General features: G+C 37.1%; 1 protein-coding gene across 1 annotated transcript; it reads left to right on the plus strand.

The window, feature by feature from the left end:
• The first annotated feature begins 259 nt into the window (after nucleotides 1–259).
• On the plus strand, nucleotides 260–20,452 carry LOC139124736 (death-associated protein kinase 1-like). The gene is made up of 17 exons (XM_070690850.1): nucleotides 260–280; nucleotides 974–1,072; nucleotides 2,307–2,368; nucleotides 2,700–2,869; nucleotides 4,097–4,194; nucleotides 5,429–5,527; nucleotides 6,050–6,107; nucleotides 6,304–6,401; nucleotides 7,374–7,472; nucleotides 8,711–8,809; nucleotides 10,512–10,568; nucleotides 11,051–11,179; nucleotides 13,775–13,891; nucleotides 14,176–14,299; nucleotides 16,716–16,864; nucleotides 17,338–17,520; nucleotides 17,961–20,452. The coding sequence occupies exons 1-17, from the start codon at nucleotides 260–262 to the stop codon at nucleotides 19,074–19,076; spliced, it is 2,778 nt and encodes a 925-aa protein (XP_070546951.1). The 3' UTR covers nucleotides 19,077–20,452.
• The last annotated feature ends 1,099 nt before the right edge of the window (nucleotides 20,453–21,551 follow it).

The raw sequence follows: 21,551 nt of genomic DNA on the forward strand, positions 1-21,551 counted from the left end.
TTATGTTTTTACATCCCTTGCTGATAAAATTTGTATTTTAAAACAAGCGATCGACACAATAGTGTGAAGAATAAACAGCCGATAGATACCGTTATTTTCTATACGGTGCAAGTAATGTGTGTTGCCGAACATAAAACGGTGGTACATAATGTAAAATTACAATAATTTAAGCAAATATTTAAAAAAAAGGATAAGATGGTAGTACAGAATCTCAAAGTCTCAGTGAAATATTTGTAAATATGAATGAAACAATAGAACAATGAAGCTAGCCATCCACAAGGTACCGTCAACCAACGCAATAGATATTGTTGAGGCCTACTATGTGCATTTTTCGTATCATTGATCTGACTCCCAATACATGAACCTCGTCGGTTTCTAGTTTTCATTTTTCTCCCAAAGTGTAAGAAAAGAGATAGTCACTCAGATGTCCGTGGTAACAAAAACGCGTTCAGTTTCAAAATTACCCCCTGCTTTTCTGTTATAACTTTATTTCCGGGCTTTATTAGCATGCTGCTGCACATGATTAGGCCATGCTCGCTTTCCTGTGTCAGCATGATTTAATAGCATTTACACAATTTCTTTCGTGTCTTAGTAAAATACAACTTATACATGTTTATGCATATGCCTACTATGTATTCGGGAATTCTTTTTCAAAATACTAGCGTGAAACGGTGACAATGGTGATTTTTTTGTCTCATACCGATATATGTGAGACAGCGTGTGGCTTCCGTTACGGTAGTGGAGCTCATGAATTATTGAATATGGTATGTATGCTGAGAACGAATGATGCCCAATAACTTGTAGTATCTCATTCTTATTTTTGATAATGGATAAGAAAGGTGACTTAATAGTTTCAATATCCAAAAAGAAAAAATGTGACACGAATGAATATACAAGTCAGTGTTTTGCCGTCATTTTTAGATATATCAGTGAGTCACTGCATAATTGAGGATATATCTACATTTCTTCACAGAGTGGAAAAACTCCTCTTCACCTGGCAGCAGCAAATTACAGTGATGCCAATACAAGACTGTTGTTGGAATCTAAAGCATCCATTGACGTACAGGATGAAGTAAGTCTGAAATGCACTTTACCATGTCGACAATTATATACAAAACTGGTACCATGATTGATATAGCCACGATTTTCAATATATCCTATCGTAATGCCCATTCTCTAGTTGTTTCAGAAAACGTCACTATAAAGAGCATTGATTATAAAAACAACTATGGCGTCCTGAATAGTAATGAATTATAGTTACTACCATCCGTTAACATATCGGGACGCATGCAATTAAACACCACAATCATTCAACTAACTTAAATTACTCATTAATTGTGAAATCCCGTCAATGTTAATTTGTATACCATCTTTGGGAAATCGTTGACATTAGGATAGATAAAGTACGTGCTGTAGTTCATGTCATATAATGTAGAGAATTTGTTAACAAGCTTTGAACTGATGTTTAAATAAACTGTAATTTTCAGACTCTCATTTACTAAGGTACCCTCGATAAAAGTAGTTCAACACAATGCTTGTATCACAGTATTAAGAAAGTAGTGAGTTATAACATACCAACCATAATGTTATTTGTAGTGTAGATGGATGGAAGCACTCATTGTCATTTTGGAAAGGGTTGAGAATGGTAACTTATGTCTTTTCAATATCGAAACAAAGAAATTCGACGAGATTGAGAAAAAGTGTCGTACCATTGTTGTTGTGCAATTCCAATGAGTCATTGCTTCATTCAGGAAAATCTATATTTCTCTACAGAACTGGCAAATTCCTCTGATTACAACCTAGTTATAAGCTTGTAGTGTGGGATCGTGGTATACGGCGTAGAAAAATCTAATATGTGGATTGAACTTTACACACTGTTGCTGGTTTCTAATGCATGCAATTAAAATCATTAAAAGTTTTCAATATCCACATATGGCTAATCCCGCTTGTTTCGTAAACCTTGTCACAATACCGTACCAGACCAAATGTTATGGTTAATCATATTGTTGTTAAGGACAGTGACAACAACTTGGTTGTACAACTGCTGAACCAAGCTATGGAACGTTGTTTATAAGAATTCTTGTGGATTTAGGAATGCGATGTAGTCGAGGCAAATCTTGTCACCATTCATTAGCTTGATGCCAAATTCATTAAATACTTATAATGATTCGCAAACATTTCCTCTCCTGATAGGGTTGAGAGAATGTAGGAGGAAACAACTTCGAAAACTTTGCGTCTGACCGTGGTCTTTGTGCTATATCATTGAGTCATTGCATCATTAATGATATATCCATATTTCTCTACAGAATGGACAAACTCCTCTTCATTTGGCAGCGGCTAAAGATCCTGATGCCACTACAAGATTGCTGTTGGAATCTAAAGCTTCATTTTTATGTACAAGATAACGTAAGAATGTTGTTTAATTGTCCTTATCAAAATGCTAGCGTGAAACGGCGGTAATGGTGCTTTTTCTGTCTCATATCGATATATGTTAGACAGCTTGTGGCTACCGTAGTGAAGCTCATGAATTATGAAAGGGCCATTATTTGTAGCTTTTGACCATTTTTTACCTCGGAAAATTCCATGTTGGAGGCTCATATTTGTTGCAAAATGTTGTTTTACGAAGAAACAAACATGATTATTGATGTTATAGACACATAAAACTGCTAATTTTTGTTCAAATGTGTTGCGCTTCCGAGCTCGTTTGTTGACGTCTGGCATGCTCAGCGTGCTGGGGAGAACGCAGATATGGTGACGCCGCGATCACGCGAGATGTACAAGTTCAGGTTTATTGCGGTATCAAAACAACATTGTGTCGTGGATTGCCAGACATCTGGCTACGCAACGTGCTCGAACAATGGACAACGACGTAGGTACCGGGCATAAGTAATGAATATTATTTTTAAATTGGTGTGAATGGCTCGCGCAGATGCAGAAGAATGCCTACGTTGCAATCCGCGTGTCAACAGAGTTTATATATCTGTCCGGACAAAAATTGAAATTTTCGTTGTAAAATCACATGTTATTTAGTTGTAGGGCACGTAATGTTTCCAAATAATATGCAATTCTCTGTTATTTGACAGGCTATTCAACATAAGCCAGTGATCATTTCAATCAAAACTAACGGAAAAATCGCCAGAAGATACAGCTAATGAAATTTGAATATGACACGTACTCTGAGGAACGAATAAACACCCTAAAACCTTGTAGTATCTCATTCCTTTTTTTGATAATGGATAAGAAATGTGACTTAATAGTCGCGCCAGCGGCTTACTGACTACGCATGTGCTTATTCATAATATACTATGCGAGTAACCGGAAGTGTACCTTTCTTTCGAGGGCGCCGCCATGTTTTTTTTGAGTGCTCGTAAATAAACAAATTCGAAACGTTCTCTGTATTATTTATAACATGCCATTAATAAAATATATCTTTTCTATTAGCGAGTAATTATTATTATCCACCCTGTCGCTTATACAAAATTTCTTATCACGCCTAAAAATTAAAAGAAGAAAGAAAACTGTCGTGCATATGAACGAGAACATTCGCAAAGAATGCTGGGATTGAATCTTAGAAAGGCGCCCTCTGTGTCAATAACTATATGCAAAATTTAACCGTTTTTAGAAGTAACGCTGGTTTTCAGCTTACAATATCGGAAGTTTGGCGGTACAGTTACTATTGCAGAGTTAATGGTGGCACAATACGTCCCTTGTTAAACACAATAGATAGTAATCATGGTAAAAATTGCAAATTTATGTCAAACTGTTTTACACAAAATAGAAAATCTATACCTACAGGGTCTGACATCGTGTACGTGAAGAGGGTAAACCGGTCATACTTGTACAAACGTATATAGAAAGTAACAATTAATTCTATTTCATCCTTTATGATTACTAATCATGAATTGATACAAATAACATTTTTCAATCTCAACGCCTGGCGCGACACCAAGGGCTGAGCCCTATATAATATTAGGTTTCAATATCAAAAAAGAAAGAAATGTGACACAAATGAATATACAAGTCAGTGTTTTGCCGTCATTTTAGATATATCAGTGAGTCACTGCATAATTGAGGATATATCTACATTTCTTCACAGAGTGGACAAACTCCTCTTCACCTGGCAGCAGCAAATACAGTGATGCCAATACAAGACTGTTGTTGGAATCTAAAGCATCCATTGACGTACAGGATGTAGTAAGTCTGAATGCACTTGACCATGTCGACAATTATATACAAAACTGGTACCATGATTGATATAGCCACGATTTTCAATATATCCTATCGTAATGCCCATTCTCTAAGTTGTTTCCGACAACGTCACTATAAAGAGCATTGATTATAAAAACAACTATGGCGTCCTGAATAGTAATGAATTACAGTTACTACCATCCGTTAACATATCGGACGCATGCAATTAAACAGAACAATCATGCAACTAACTTAAATTACTCATTAAATGTGAAATCCCGTCAATGTTAATATGTATATGACCTTTGAGAAATCGTTGATATTGGGATGAGCAACGTTATGCTCTAGCTCATTTCATGTTTATAAAGAATTTGTTCACAGAGTGGAAACTGATGTTTAAAAAAAACTATTTACAGATTTTCATTTAAACGGTTCCTCTCGATAAAAGTAGATCAACACAGTGCTTGTATTACGGCATCAAGTAAACAGTGAGTTTCCCCTAACAACCCTAATATTACTTTTATCGTAGATTTAAGCACTCTCATTGTAATTTTTGAAACGAGTTGAGAATGGTAACTTATGCGTTTTTAATATTAATACAAAGAAATACAATGAGAATGAGAAAAAAAGTTTAGTCTCATACCATTGTTGTTGTGCAATTCCAATGAGTCATTGCTTCATTCAGGAATATCTATATTTATCTACAGAACTGGCAAATTCCTCTGATTACAACCTAGTTATAAGCTTGTAGTGTGGGATCGTGGTATACGGCGTAGAAAAATCTAATATGTGGATTGCACTTTACACACTGTTGCTGGTTTCTAATGCATGCAATTAAATTCATTAAAACTTTTCAATATCCACATATGGCTAATCCCGCTTGTTTCGTAAACCTTGTCACAATACCGTACCAGACCAAATGTTATGGTTAATCATATTGTTGTTAAGGACGGTGACAACAACCTGGTTGTACAACTGCTGAACCAAGCTATGGAACGTTGTTTATAAGAATTCTTGTGGATTTAGGAATGCGATGTAGTCGAGGCAAATCTTGTCACCATTCATTAGCTTGATGCCAAATTCATTAAATACTTATAATGATTCGCAAACATTTCCTCTCCTGATATGGTTGAGAGAATGTAGGAGGAAACAACTTCGAAAACTTTGCGTCTGACCGTGGTCTTTGTGCTATATCATTGAGTCATTGCATCATTAATGATATATCCATATTTCTCTACAGAATGGACAAACTCCTCTTCATTTGGCAGCGGCTAAAGATCGTGATGCCACTACAAGATTGCTGTTGGAATCTAAAGCTTTATTTGATGTACAAGATAACGTAAGAATGTTGTGTAATTGTCCTTATCAAAATGCTAGTGTGAAACGGCGGTAATGTGGCTTTTTCTGTCTCATATCGATACATGTGAGACAGCTTGTGGCTACCGTAGTGAAGCTCATGAATATGAAAGGGCCATTATTTGTAGCTTTGACCATTTTTTACCTCGAAAATTCCACTTTGGAGGCTCATATTTGTTGCAAAATGTTGTTTTACGAAGAAACAAACATGATTATTGATGTTATAGACACATAAACACTGCTAATTTTTGTTCAAATGTGTTGCGCTTCCGAGCTCGTTTGTTGACGTCTGGCATGCTCAGCATGCTGGGGAAAACGCAGATATGGTGAAGCCGTGATCACGCGAGATGTACAAGTTCAGGTTTATTGCGGGATCAAAACAGCATTGTGTCGTGGATTGCCAGACATCTGGCTGCGCAACGTGCTTGAACAATGGACAACGACGTAGGTACTGGGCATAAGTAATGAATATTTATTTTTGAATTGGTGTGAATGGCTCGCGCAGGTGCAGAAGAATGCCTACGTTGCAATCCGCGTGTCAACAGAGTTTATATTTCTGTCCGGCAAATCTTGTCACCATTCATTAGCTTGATGCCAAATTCATTAAATACTTATAATGATTCGCAAACATTTCCTCTCCTGATATGGTTGAGAGAATGTAGGAGGAAACAACTTCGAAAACTTTGCGTCTGACCGTGGTCTTTGTGCTATATCATTGAGTCATTGCATCATTAATGATATATCCATATTTCTCTACAGAATGGACAACTCCTCTTCATTTGGCAGCGGCTAAAGATCGTGATGCCACTACAAGATTGCTGTTGGAATCTAATGTTTCATTTGATGTACAAGATAACGTAAGAATGTTGTGTAATTGTCCTTAACAAAATGCTAGCGTGAAACGGCGGTAATGGTGCTTTTTCTGTCTCATATCGATACATGTGAGACAGCTTGTGGCTACCGTAGTGAAGCTCATGAATTATGAAAGGGCCATTATTTGTAGCTTTTAACCATTTTTACCTCGGAAAATTCCATGTTGGAGGCTCATATTTGTTGCAAAATGTTGTTTTACGAAGAAACAAACATGATTATTGATGTTATAGACACATAAAACTGCTATTTTTGTTCAAATGTGTTGCGCTTCCGAGCTCGTTTGTTGACGTCTGGCATGCTCAGCATGCTGGGGAGAACGCAGATATGGTGACGCCGCGATCACGCGAGATGTACAAGTTCAGGTTTATTGCGGTATCAAAACAACATTGTGTTGTGGATTGCCAGACATCTGGCTACGCAACGTGCTCGAACAATGGACAACGACGTAGGTACTGGGCATAAGTAATGAATATTATTTTTAAATTGGTGTGAATGGCTCGCGCAGATGCAGAAGAATGCCTACGTTGCAATCCGCGTGTCAACAGAGTTTATATTCTGTCCGGACAAAAATTGAAATTTTCGTTGTAAAATCACATGTTATTTAGTTGTAGGGCACGTAATGTTTCCAAATAATATGCAATTCTCTGTTATTTGACAGGCTATTCAACATGAGCCAGTGATCATTTCAATCAAAACTAACGGAAAAATCGCAAGAAGATACAGCTAATGGAAATTTGAATATGACACGTACTCTGAGAACGAATAAACACCCTAAAACCTTGTAGTATCTCATTCTTTTTTTTGATAATGGATTAGAAACGAGACTTAATAGGTTTCAGTATCAAAAAAGAAAGAAATGTGACACAAATGAATACACAAGTCAGTGTTTTGCCGTGATTTTATGATATATCAGTGAGTCACTGCATAATTGAGGATATATCTACATTTCTTCACAGAGTGGACAAACTCCTCTTCACCTGGCAGCAGCAAATGACAGTTATGCCAATACAAGACTGTTGTTGGAATCTAAAGCATCCATTGACGTACAGGATGAAGTAAGTCTGAAATGCACTTGACCATGTCGACAATTATATACAAAAACTGGTACCATGATTGATATAGCCACGATTTTCAATATATCCTATCGTAATGCCCATTCTCTAAGTTGTTTCCGACAACGTCACTATAAAGAGCATTGATTATAAAAACAACTATGGCGTCCTCAATAGTAATAAATTATAGTTACTACCATCTGTTAACATATCGGACGCATGCAATTAAACAGCACAATCATTCAACTAACTTAAATTACTCATTAATTGTGAAATCCCGTCAATGTTAATTTGTATACCATCTTTGGGAAATCGTTGACATTAGGATAGATAAAGTACGTGCTGTAGTTCATGTCATATAATGTAGAGAATTTGTTAACAAGCTTTGAACTGATGTTTAAATAAACTATAATTTACAGACTCTCATTTACAAAGGTACCCTCGATAAAAGTAGATCAAGACAATGCTTGTATCACAGTAATTAGTAAATAGTGAGTTATACCATACCAACCGTAATGTTATTTGTAGTGTAGATGGATGGAAGCACTCATTGTCATTTTTGAAAGGGTTGAGAATGGTAACTTACGCGTTTTCAATATCAAAACAAAGAAATTCGACGAGATTGAGAAAAAAGTCTCATACCATTGTTGTTGTGCAATTCCAATGAGTCATTGCTTCATTCAGGAATATCTATATTTCTCTACAGAACTGGCAAATTCCTCTGATTACAACCTAGTTATAAGCTTGTAGTGTGCGATCGTGGTATACGGCGTAGAAAAATCTAATATGTGGATTGAACTTTACACACTGTTGCTGGTTTCTAATGCATGCAATTAAATTCATTAAAAGTTTTCAATATCCACATATGGCTAATCCCGCTTGTTTCGTAAACCTTGTCACAATACAGTACCAGACCAAATGTTATTGTTAATCATATTGTTGTTAAGAACGGTGACAACCGCTTGGTTGTACAACTGCTGAAACAAGCTATGGAATGTTGTTTATAAGAATTCTTGTGGATTTAGGAATGCGATGTAGTCGAGGCAAAACCTTGTCACCATTCATTAGCTTGATGCCCAATTCATTATATACTCACAAATGATTCGCAAACATTTCCTCTCCTGATAGGGTTGAGAGAATGTAGGAGGAAACAACTTCGAAAACTTTGTGTCTGACCTTGGTCTTTATGCTATGTCATTGAGTCATTGCATCATTAATGATATATCCATATTTCTCTACAGAATGGACAAACTCCTCTTCATTTGGCAGCGGCTAAAGATCGTGATGCTACTACAAGAGTGCTGGAGGAATCTACAGCCTCCGTTGATGTACAAGATAACGTAAGAAATGTTTTGCAATTATCCATATCTACAATTATTCACATAACTCGTACATAGCCTCAATATCCCAAGCATAAGAATGCAATGCCCGATTTCCTACATGTACCAGACAGCATCACTATTCATCTTAGCTGAATTCAAATGTCAATGGCGGCATGGAATTAGAGAACACACTTCCTTCAAAAACGCATATCGTTATACATAAATACTAACCCAGCAAAATTCATGCAAACACCTTAACATAAAATCATGCGTACAATGAATTGGCATGACCCTGCTGTAACTTTATAAAACAGCATGAAATTGCAATATTGAATATGCTGAATTAAATATATGCACTCTTTTTTGGAAAATATTAGATAAGTCTTGGGATATCTGGAATGTTCGAAATAGTATACTTGTTCTAGTCACTTAGTTGTTTCTCTTGTGTACGCTGCCATTTATGGCTGTTGGTGGCCTGCTATCGGCACGACAGTCTGTTGAAGTATAGAGCTTCAGTTTCGTCATCTCCTCAGTTACTTCAATTTACTTTATTTAATATTTATATGCCCATACATTTGGGGTTAGTCGAGGTTTAGTATCGAGCCAACAGGATATTATTCTCTTAGGCAGTAGTGATCGATTTCAATATACCGTACTAGCATCAAGCTACAAGGCGCCGATGGCTGAATTATAATATGTCCTTGGCTTGTGTGAGACGTTAATTGAAGAAATCCTTTCTATGCTGTCTTTTTCACTTTATCAAGCCAAATCCGAATTCGGTAAAGCTGTACTTTTGTTCTGAATGAAATATTCTTAACCGGTAGAAAACGACAATATCCCCATATTAATATGTCCCAGTCGATTTTGATATCCACACATTAAACAATTATAGGGTCGAGGGAGTTACTATCATGTCACTGCCCCAAATATAAACGCTTCACAATTAGTACCTGGTATTTTGATGACATTTCTGATACCACCAATATAACCCGTTAAATTGCACCCTGTTGATGTTACCTGCGCCCTAACTAATAAGAATTCCTTTACGATTGAATAATAATTAGTCGCGCAGAATTTTAAATGTTCGCTTACAGTGAACTGATTCCCGTATTTGCCACTTTGTAATTTTCACAAGGCGGCGAGAGTTGCCGTTCTCAACCCGTGGGATCAAATATTGTATGTATATTTAACGCCTAAATATGAATGTATCAACATTGAAATTATCTTTGATAGCCGAATTGTTGATTTGAAAGTACAGTATTACCGGCCGTTCTGAATTTTCCGTAGTGCATGGCTTTTGTGTGCAAAAGTCTTTATTTTTATTCAATTCACATTTACTGCCTTTTCCCGACTTATTTAGTTTTATCACTATTTTTCATTTTGTTTTATTTTATATTTCATATTTAAAATTTTATTCAGAATACATCTCTTGTACAGATCACTTTCATGTTTCGAATAGGAATAATTTCTTAAAAACTAGAATCGTACATTGAGGAAGTAGATTTCCTTTATGACACGTGTTGAATTGTGATGGTTATTGATATTGCTGACGACTACGGTTTTATATATAAGTAGTAATAGCAGGTATATTTTGTAATAATTTCCTTTCCTTTTTAAAGTATTTGAAGTATGCATGACAATTCATAGCGCAAAGGGCATATAAATTGTGTTTGCGTGTTAATCAAACAGTAACTAAACAGTTTTGTTTCACTTCATTCAGTATGGACGCACTCCTCTTGACGTTGCCCATGACAGAAGAGTGAAATCAATGATTAAAGTAAGTTTATTCCGTGATTTACATCACACTATTGATGATTCTCTAATTCATGAGTTTGTTGGATTTACAGGTGATATTTTAATCGGTATCCTACGAATAAAATTATTTGGCAACATTTCAAATTGACGAAACAATGATAAGCAACACGCATTTCAGAACAATACAGTAGCATAAAGCGCTTTCGTTGAGGAGTAATGTCGAGTTGATCGTATTGGGGCATTACAGACAAAACAGACAAGACAGTCTTGTTTTGTCGTTCATGTAACAGTGAATAAAAAGGGTAACATCGATAAACGCACTGTCCGTGTATTTTCGTGTTGATTTGTGAGATAGATCAATGCTACATTAACAAAGAGTTACGGACTTACCTTCCGTTTGCACAAAATGTATTTGTTGATGATACAAAGCAATGCTTTTATTAGTCCCCATAAATATAAACGTGTACTCTCTAATATAAAAATCTTGTTTTCTTGATACGTCAGTCGGCAAAGAAAAAAGCAGAGTTTAGTGTATTGATGCAAGAACCTGGAATCAAAAGAAACAGAAGCAAGCTAAATGTGTGTGGATTTGGTGGTGTTGGAAAAACAACCCTTATGAACGCACTGCAACGGGTAAGAGAGAGAGAGAGAGAGAGAGAGAGAGAGAGAGAGAGAGAGAGAGAGAGAGAGAGAGAGAGAGAGAGAGAGAGATCTGTCTCTGTGTACAATGTTGGTGCTATATATTCTCTTTATAAGTGAAGTGTTAATTTGTGTTTGTGTGTAACGGGCTTACACTCTTAGCACAGTGATATATGTTTTTGCATTTTATAATTACCTGTTTACTTTCCCTCTACATTTCATTACTCTCTATTGCGTCTCCAATGTTTTGTCTTTAATTTTTTAACTCTTGTATTAGAATACATGTTACGCATTCCAGCCCCGCGCCCACACAAAAATTGACCAATTTGGGATTATGGCTTATCAACCAATTTCATTGTTCCTGCTGTTTTTCCTTAAATGTTTGGTTAGTCCTATGTACTTGACACCTTTCGGGAAACTTGTACCTGGTTGGTCTAAAGGGCTCTTCCGATAATTTTTATGACCCCTCGTGCTGGTGAGGTGTTAAACTTCTTTTTAACAGTAGTATAGTCTCAGCTATACACAAGTGATCAGTATTACAACAGAAAACACAAAACTCGAAAGCTATCTAGAAGCGACAAAACTCGCACTTCTATACCCTTTCAAACAAGGAAACAGAACATGTCGCATGCTCAAAGAATCGCGATAAACAAGCTTGCAAACAATAGGCTAATTACAATAAAACCCTTCGACAAGGGTCGAGGCATCGTCATCGTAAACACAAAAGATTACGTACACGAATGCGAAAGACAATTACGCAACACCCAGTATTATACACAACTAGACAATGACGACACAGAACAAACAGTAACAAAGTACACGAACTATTAAACAAATGTACGAGAACAGCCGAAAAAAACACATCGACCATGATACTTATAAGTATCTCGATCCAAAAAACATAAAAATTCGTACCCCGCAGTGGTACTTACTACCTAAAATTCACAAACCGCCGCCCGAAAACTCAACGTTTGCAGGGAGACCAATAATTAGCGGCTGCTCTAGTCCCACTAACAGAATCTCAGAATTCTTGGATTACTTCATAAAACCGTTGGTCCAGCAACAACCAACGTATTTAAAAGACACAACAAAATTCATACAAGAAATTGAAAAAAACAAATGTCCCCCAACATGCATTTCTTGTAACACTCAACGTAGTATCTATGTACACAAACACAATTCACGACGAAGCGATTCGGCTAGTCAGTGAAACATTAAACTCACAAACCTCGCTTCAAACAAATTACGGTATCAAAAAACCACCAACGGAAGACTTAATAGAAATGCTTTCACTAATTCTAAAACACAACAGTTTTGAATTTTACAAGAAATACTTCCGTCAAACCCGAGGTTGCAGCATGGGATCGAATGCGTCTCCAGAAATTGCTGACATTGCTTTTCATGAACTTGAAAAGAGAATAATCGTAAACAACAGCAACAACATTAATTTCTGGAAAAGATTCCAGATGATGTGTTTGCAAACCAGACCACCAAATGGACTCACAACGAGACCCAACATTGATATTCTTGCCTCGCTATTCGATGAGCAAGATCACTAAAACACATTAAAATAAATATTCACAAACACAAACTAAGGAAAGAATCTACATTGCGACTGATGAGAAACCACACTCGGGTTTCGAAACGCAAGCGTCAAAGGGCCACTCTATCAACTTTGTAACACCATAGGTCCGTCTGCGTCTCGCCATAAGCTTTCCCCACACAAACAAAACATTACCGTACACACTAATGCAACTGTAGGAACACATTTTTGAAACGAACCAAACACAAACTCGACACAAAAACATTTTCGATAGTTAGGTGGGGAGCCACTTTCACACTTTATACAGACAAGCGTGAGCATCTAGCGACTGATGAAATCTGCTGATGATGTCATGAATATGTAATTGGGTGAAAGTAGCCGTCGACGCGTCGCGACTGGCAGTGGCGCTGCACTGGATAAGTCTTAGTCGGGTGGTTACCGTATAACTGGAACAGCCGATCGTTTGCTGAGACGATCAAAAGGTGTCAAGTGCGCCTCCGATTAAAGTAGTAAAGTAAACTATGCATAACTAATAGACGGGGCCAGAACGTCGTTTCAGGCCCAAACGACACTCTGAGCCCCGTCGAGTTCTGTGTGGGCGCAGGGCTGTCATGGATCCATCGACACATTATTTTTTTACACGAATATTCAGCAGCCATGGGTTCCCCGACGACCATGTAGTGTTGTTCGTATAACACAGTAAGCCTATATTTCAAAGTACATAACTTTGAAGAAAGAAGCTCGTTTAGTCTCCATAATCACCAGCAAAATTGTCTTTCGGTGTAGTTCCCAAACCGATTGAAATTTCAAACTTGGATTCAATATGATGTATATTTGAATGATGTCATTGGTTGTCTACATTAATAGATTGTAAGGGCCTGTACTTTAGAGAAAAAACATCTTACAAACATATAGATTTTACTGTTATTTGTGTCGCATAGAACATCTATGAAATCTTTCCAGCCTACAATGATAATTAACACCATAATTCAAAATGGAGTTCAGATTTGTCTATCGATCTCTCTGCTTCTTGTATTACTCGCTAGGGTTTCTTGGAAGCATACTTTACTCGTCGATCAGAAGAGAGAGCACCTCCTCCAGACAAAACCACGCATATACCAACGCCTGGTATTGACGTCAACATTGTCAAAATACCAAAGCTGGTAAATACAGAGCGTGGGATTTTGCTGGACAACCTGAATATTACGTAACTCATAATATGTACTTGAGGGCGGACGATTCAGTGTTCTTGGTTGTATTCAAAATAATCGATGTAATAGACGATTTTTATGATACATTAACTGAAGAGGTGAGTTCATTTAAGTTTCATTGTCTTAAAAATAAGTTTGAAGTGTAGTTCAAAATATCTGAGCTTGACATTATTTAGTGATTTCTGCACTTAATGATATACTGTAACATGTACCTCTCTTCACATTGTTAATGATAGTTGTTGACGTGGCCGAGGTTCATCAAGTCTAGAATATCAGACGACCACAAATCTGACAGAAGACCAGTAGTGATTTTTGTGGCCAGTGGAGCTGATATGGTTGAAAAGCGTCGAGGCAATCATGGTGAGTGAGATATACACATATCGATGTTTTTTTTAAATACGGCCATTGAAATTTATCATCCTGTTTAAAGGTTTCATAAGTGAAATATAAGAAATATTATTATTGTTTGGCTATGCAACTGACCTGACTTCTTACATTATGTACCCTTGGTATTAACATGACTCCGGGCTTGTACGATGTTCTATTGACGCGATAACAAAACTATAGCCAGGCTGCCTGATCTTATTTGCACAAACGTCTCCAATTTTTCAGGGCCATTTACGCGAGGGAGTATGAAATATATTTAAAGTGACTGAAGTAAAAGCGTCAACCGTTGTGGACTTTATGAAACAGATTGTGTAAATTCAGGAAATGTTTGACAAGTCACGAACTGATTATTTCACAAACACAGAATAGAAACTCGGGCGATCACTCTTCCATGCACTGTTCAACCAATATAGTTAAAATAAGAACGAAAAGGACTTGCTTTAGATACGTTTAACGATCCTACTGGTAATTTGTGTGTATATGTGAGTGATATATGTAGTGAGTGCTTGCAAGAGATGGTTGATTGGGCGTGCAAGAGCGGAGGCCGTAACCGTACAGAATTGAGTTGTAAAAGTAATACAAAAATGCGTTCCAAGTATTGGGCGCTTCCGGTCAGCTATCCATATCTTGATTCTGCCCCCTTTTAAATCCTCCTACCTCGAAAATTGTTTATCGACCCTTTAACACATAGCATTAACCCTATTCCTGCAACTTTTCGCTTATGTTTAACGTCATTAGTATAGTCATTTTTTTAAAATGTTGCTTATATTCAATACCTCATGAGAATGAGGTACGATTTAGAGTCCGGTTGTGACCCTTTTTAAGCCTGGTCGTGACGAATGTTAATATCAATAAAATATGTGCCAATAAGACAATTCTGGGATATTTCGCGAAATACAGTAGTTTGTAAATCATGGCCATTGTAGCCTGGTATGCAATTGAACTGATAGGAACTCTGTGGTACTGCTTGGTTAAAATTACACTTTCTACTGTGTAATTAATAGAAAAGTCGAGTTTGACATTATAACCTTATCGTCGCTTATGTTTAAGAAGTGAACTGTAAGAAATATTATTATTGTTTGGCTATGCAACTGACCTGACTTCTTACATTATGTACCCTTGGTATTAACATGACTCCGGGCTTGTGCGATGTTCTATTGACGCGATGACAAAACTATAGCCAGGCTGCCTGATCTTATTTGCACAAACGTCTCCAATTTTTCAGGGCCATTTACGCGAGGGGGTATGAAACATATTTAAAGTGACTGAAGTAAAAGCGTCAACCGTTGTGGACTTTATGAAACAGATTGTGTAAATTCAGGAAATGTTTGACAAGTCACGAACTGATTATTTCACAAACACAGAATAGAAACTCGGGCGATCACTCTTCCATGCACTGTTCAACCATTTTGTTAAAATAAGAACGAAAGGACTTTCTTTAGATACGTTTGACGATCCCACTGGTTATTTGTGTGTATATGTGAGTGATATATGTAGTGAATGCTTGCAAGAAGGCGTGCAGGGGCGGGGGTCGTAACCGTACAGAATTGAGTTGAAAAAGTAATACAAAAATGCGTTCCAAGTATGGGCACTTCTTGTCAGCTATCCATACCTTGATTCCTCCTCTGAAATTGTTTATTGACCCTTAACACATAACATTTAACCCTATACCTGCAACTTTTCGCTTATGTTTGATATAATAAGTATAGTCATGTTTTATAAATGTTGCCTAAATTCGATACCTCATTAGACTGAGGTATGATTTAGAGTCCGGTTGTGATCTTTTTCATGCCTGGTCGTTAGTACCAACAACATTTGTGCCAACTAGACATTGCTGGGGTAAATTTCGCGAATGCAGTAGTTCGTAAATTATGGCCTGTCTAGTCTGTTATACATTCGAACTGTTAGGAACTGTGGTACTGTTTGGTTAAAATTACACTTTCAACTATGTCATGGAAAAGTCCATTTTGACATTACAATCTTTCAACACATGCATGGAGTTCAAATATCATGTACATACAAGGCTTGGTTTCATGTAATACGTCTTACAGTTTATGGCTAAATATGTTATATTGGCAAACTCAGGTCGTGTAATCAAACGTACCTTATAGAAACAGATATCTTCTTCCATGAGCGGATTTGTGTGTTATTCCTTCAACAAATGCCAGGAAGTTGAAGGTAATTACGTACAATCACCAGCCATTTTCGCTCGGCATGTTTACAGAGCGGGGTTAACGTTTCATGTACTGTTTAATTATATATAAATATATTCAAAAGCCCCAGACGTGACGACGTAATTAGCGACAGAATAAAACAACTCTTGTCCTAAGTTAATAACCTTTTGTATTATCTTAAAAGACAAATGGCCGTTTCATACTTACTTTTGTAGCAATCAAGGTCGTTGAGGAAATTCGGACAAGGACTAAAGAAATGTTTGGGAAATACTTGAACATAGTGGATGAAACATTTCTGCTAAACTGCCATGATTCCCGACATAAGGATATGGACAGACTTCGCATATGTCTATCAGATTACAAGGTAAATTAATCATTAACATGATAATCATAGGAACATGATAGGCGACAAGTTAAAACAATGATAATATATGTAAATAAAAATATAATATTGATTCAAATAACTGCTTACTGAACGTTAATGTATATTTTCGGTTTACCTAATATATAGCAATATACTATGCTTGATGTCTCAGTGGTATACGTAGCTATATCAAAATTGTCTCTGCCATACCATTTGGAGATAAAAATAAATATTTTAGAGCATTTAAAATCTGAATTCTTTACATGAATGAATATTGTAAAATTAAGGCATAGTGAATATTCATTTTTGCTAAGGCCAAGCCTCGTGCAATAGAGTAAATTTCGTCTTCTGTCACAGTACTAAACATGCGTCATGTTATAATGATTTTATTGTACTTTTCAAATCTTTTTTCATTAGCATAGGGTATATTTCATGCACTATTAGTCACGATTTCGATTGTCCTACGTTGCCAGAGAGAAGAACAAATACCTAAACTATGTGCGAAGATTGCAGACAGTAAGAACAAATGGCAAATCAACGAGAAGTTCCCAATATGGTATTGGCCTGCCTATGTGGAACAAGTGAAGAAGATAGATCCATTGGTCGAGGAAGACTTCCTGAGAACGGCTACATCTTATCTTGACAACATTGGAGAGGTAGAGACTTCTAAAAAATAATATTCTTTTAATACTGATGGGAGGCATCTTCATATGTTATGTTACGATGTATATTGCGTTTATCATGTCACTATATGTCAAACAGCACGACAACGGAATAGCGACCAGTTGTGTATCTTGCCCTTTATTGCTTTTCTATTTTGATCAGAGTTGATTGTGTGCTTTGCCAAACATTTAAATTTACAGCCGACATCTGACAATTATTTTCTGTGCCTGGTAACCGCTGTCCTTGAAAACTCCCATTGATGTTCAGTATTTCATAGATATTTCAGCAATAATACTTCACTAAACTGTCTGTATGAAACCGCAACTGAGTGGCAGATAACTTGTCATCTTAAATAAGTGAGGAGTATCAACATTTTAAATAATTCTTTTTTACATTACGCATTTTCTGAACTTCAATTAACTTTTACTTACAGCTTCTTTTTATCAAAAATCCGAACGGAGACGATATGATAGTCCTCAATATTCAGTGGCTGTGCTCCAGAGTTTTTGGACCAATGCTAGCCACTGAAATTTTCCGTCAATACAGCAAGAAGTTACGTAAGAATAAGAAATTCTACAGTCGAAGTGACATCGACGAAGTTTTCAGTGAATTTGCCGACACTGGATTACTTCTTAACCTTTTAAAGATATTCGAGCTCGTCTTTGAAGCCGGCAAAAACCATTCGGTATCTGATCGCGATATGCTGTACATCGCACCTGCATTGTTGGTGGAGAACATGCCAGAATCACAGTGGAGAATGGATCCATCAAAACAAATCTACTTCGGTCGAAGAATTCAATGTCGAGATGAAACAGATAGCTTCTCACCTGGGTTGTTTCCACGACTACAGGCAAGACTTTACAATCATTTCCGTGACCTAGGTCAGACTCCCAGTGGAATATGGAAGAATGGTATCAAAGTTTGCCATGTGGTTGAATGTTTGGTATACATGACCAGGGGCTGGAGAGCCATCCACATCTGCGTCAGGGCCCAGAATGAAGAGCACATCGGAGACTGTCACAACTTACTGGAAATGGTGTCTGAACAGATCAATGACGTCTTAGAAATCTGCTGCCCCGGCAGTGATATCGAGAATCGTGTTCTCAGCGGCCGTTCATTGAAACTTCATAGAGACCCGGAGAAGACACAATTCTACCAAATGCAGAAGATTGTGGATGCAGAGATGAAAGTTGTCAACGTCTATGACGAGGAATGTGGTGAAGAGGAGGCAACTACTGATTTGCTGTGCGCCGGATATGATACCACTCTACTTCGTATCAGCGGATACGAGTGTGACGTCAAGTGGATGATGCAAGACACGCTTAAGAAATTCACCACGATAATGGATGTAAAGAGAGATGTCACAGCTGACTACAGGGTAATGGCAGATCTAATGGGTATACCACACATTGAAGTACAAGGATTGGAAGGACAATCAAAGACCAAAGAAATTCTATCTAAGTGGTCCGAAGAATGGGAAAGCGAAGGCAAGAAGGAGGATCGCCAACTGAGGGCTACAAAATATATAAGAGTACTTTCAGCAATTTAATCAAAATCCTGAATGATGAGGATGTAGAAGTTGCAAGGAATGACATCATTGATATGTTTCAGCGCCTTCATGTGTCACCAGGGGACCACAGCATCACAGAAAGGGTGTGTCGTGACTAATTGAAGAGTACATTGCACAGAGCCAAACATACGAATAATCAACAACATATATTGCAAACCAATGATGCAATTAAACATATTGCACTGGGACAGAAATCATTGACCAGAGTAGACAATACAATAGTATAGAGAGACAAACTCTGAAGCCAACGACACCAAAGCGAATTATACATACCAAGCATACTTGCTCAAAATAGAGCGGTAAGGATTTTTATCAGATGATTTTCAGATTTAAAAAAGTAAAGATTCTCTTATAAATTGAAACAATTGTCTCAATATTGGAAGTTTTTATATGGTGATTTCAAGAACTTAAAAAAAAGTTCTCTAAAATACAATTTTCGTAGTTGTCTTTTAAATCTAATGAGTGTGTCTTTAGCCTAGGCTTTTGTGTTTGTTGGTTTTCTGTGAGATTGGTTTTATATTCAATGAAATTTTCATATATTTTTAGAGGTTGTTAGAAATTTCTTAGATTAGTCTTATGCTCAATAAAACTTCTGTATTTAGTAGGAAAAAAGTTTGTTATGCAAGGTATGCAAAATCGTGATATATCACTACCACACCTCTTTCTGTTTCAATGATATTACTTCAACCTACAGTGAACGCTCTGATATGTGTTTGCAATGGTTTATTAGCTAACGAGTTGCTTAAAAATTATAAATGTGCTGAAAATTTAAACGCCAAAATCATTTTCCTGAAGTTGATATGCAATCATTTACGCCGTATTCCTAATTTCGGACAGTGTTTTAATATCTTCATGATTTTTGTGTTCTTCTTAGATTCTGCATGATATTTATATTATCAGATAGTTTAAGATTTATTTTTGGATTTTAAACTACATACCAACGTGACAGACAATGAATAAAGACATGTGAAAGCAATGACAACCGCCATTCTAACTACTAATGACGTCGTTTGCTACATTGAATTCCAATCATCGTCAGCTCTTCAATTAAATTTCAGGGAATGGAAAGATTCATGCAGATATATCAATACATTGAAATCTGTGATCAGTAAATATTTTTCAGTTTGTTGTAGCGCAAGAATGTTGATGCTATGTTCACATTAGTGACAATAGTTAACTAAGAATTCTATTGATGAAAAAACACTTCGTTTCTTGGAAAAGAGTCCAGTGTGTCTAAGCGTATGATTACTTCTCCAGATATAGTAGTCTAGCTTTAAAAGCAATGTATTTTCACTTTCACATGGAACATTCATTTCAGGTCCTCTGTAATAAAAATTTCCCTGCTACATATATAAACGTTTTATGTCTGTTAACGTACTAAAGTGATGGGCATAGGCTTAAAGAGGCACTCCCACTTAGTAACATTTTTATAGCAATTTTGAATGCCTACTGTCGATATATGACATGGCGACTGCACGCGAATCGCGAGATATCGATAAAAACATGTTATTTCCGGAGCGTATTTTTCACATCCCGAAGTTTTACGATCGTTTCTGATTTTGACCCGAAATCCCCTGAAGGTTTGTTGTTGTGCTGATTGACGATATTCTAGGGAGTCTATAATAAGTTCGAACGACGCAATTAATTTACTTCCCACTGCAAAGACTTTACATACAGCATTATGCCTTTACCTCAGGTAAGTGTTTTAAAACCTCTTCTTAGTTTTTGTTGTTTTCGTTATTCTAAATCAGTTGTATTATATTTTAACCAATACCACATGAACATCAGTTTTTACGTGTTAAATATTAGCCGCCTCGGATGACTACATTTTGTCGTCTGCCACACAGTACGTGTGGTTCGCCGCGTGCGTGGTATGCGTCTATACATACAAAGTAGTGGCCGCTATGTAACTTTGCTAGTCACCTATGCGAATTCTGGTGGTATCAGCAAAAATTGTCTTTCGTATTTTCGCCGATTCAGTAAGGCTCAGCTTTCTCCCACGGGGCATGACCGATCACCGACGTGAGTGGTACTGTGGCGTACAGCAGCGTCAGCGTAGACTCGTACTCCATAGCTTAGTTGGCAATGGCCCCAGTGCCGAACGTTCGATGTTCGGAAGCTGAATTTAAGTGGGCCACAGGAATTCAAACTTTTACTTTTGTGAAGACATGTTTTTATCGATATCTCGCTATCCGCGCGCAGTCGCCACGTCAAATATCGACCGTTGGCATTAAAGAAATGTGTGTGCATAAGATTCGATCTTTCGGCTTTTCCCTTTAAAAGCACCACAGGCAACTGTGAAGTTGGCTGCAAGAATTGTAGCCCACGGGCCTTTGTTTGCAGTAATGGCTATTCAGCCCCGGCCTACGGCCGAAGTACGGTGAAGTATATACAAGAGGTGATAAGTTCGAAGAATATCTGAATTTTTTGGTTATTTTGTCGTCAAGATCTATC

This window comes from Ptychodera flava, assembly GCF_041260155.1.
Source record: "Ptychodera flava strain L36383 chromosome 23 unlocalized genomic scaffold, AS_Pfla_20210202 Scaffold_24__1_contigs__length_23054250_pilon, whole genome shotgun sequence".
Taxonomy (NCBI): domain Eukaryota; kingdom Metazoa; phylum Hemichordata; class Enteropneusta; family Ptychoderidae; genus Ptychodera; species Ptychodera flava.

Coding starts and splice junctions, on each gene's coding strand:
- LOC139124736 (XM_070690850.1), top strand. CDS start 260: ATGAAGCTAGCCATCCACAAG. Junction 1,073..2,306: donor CCATTGACGTACAGGATGAA/GTAAGTCTGAAA, acceptor ATTTCTCTACAG/AATGGACAAACTCCTCTTCA. Junction 4,195..5,428: donor CCATTGACGTACAGGATGTA/GTAAGTCTGAAT, acceptor ATTTCTCTACAG/AATGGACAAACTCCTCTTCA.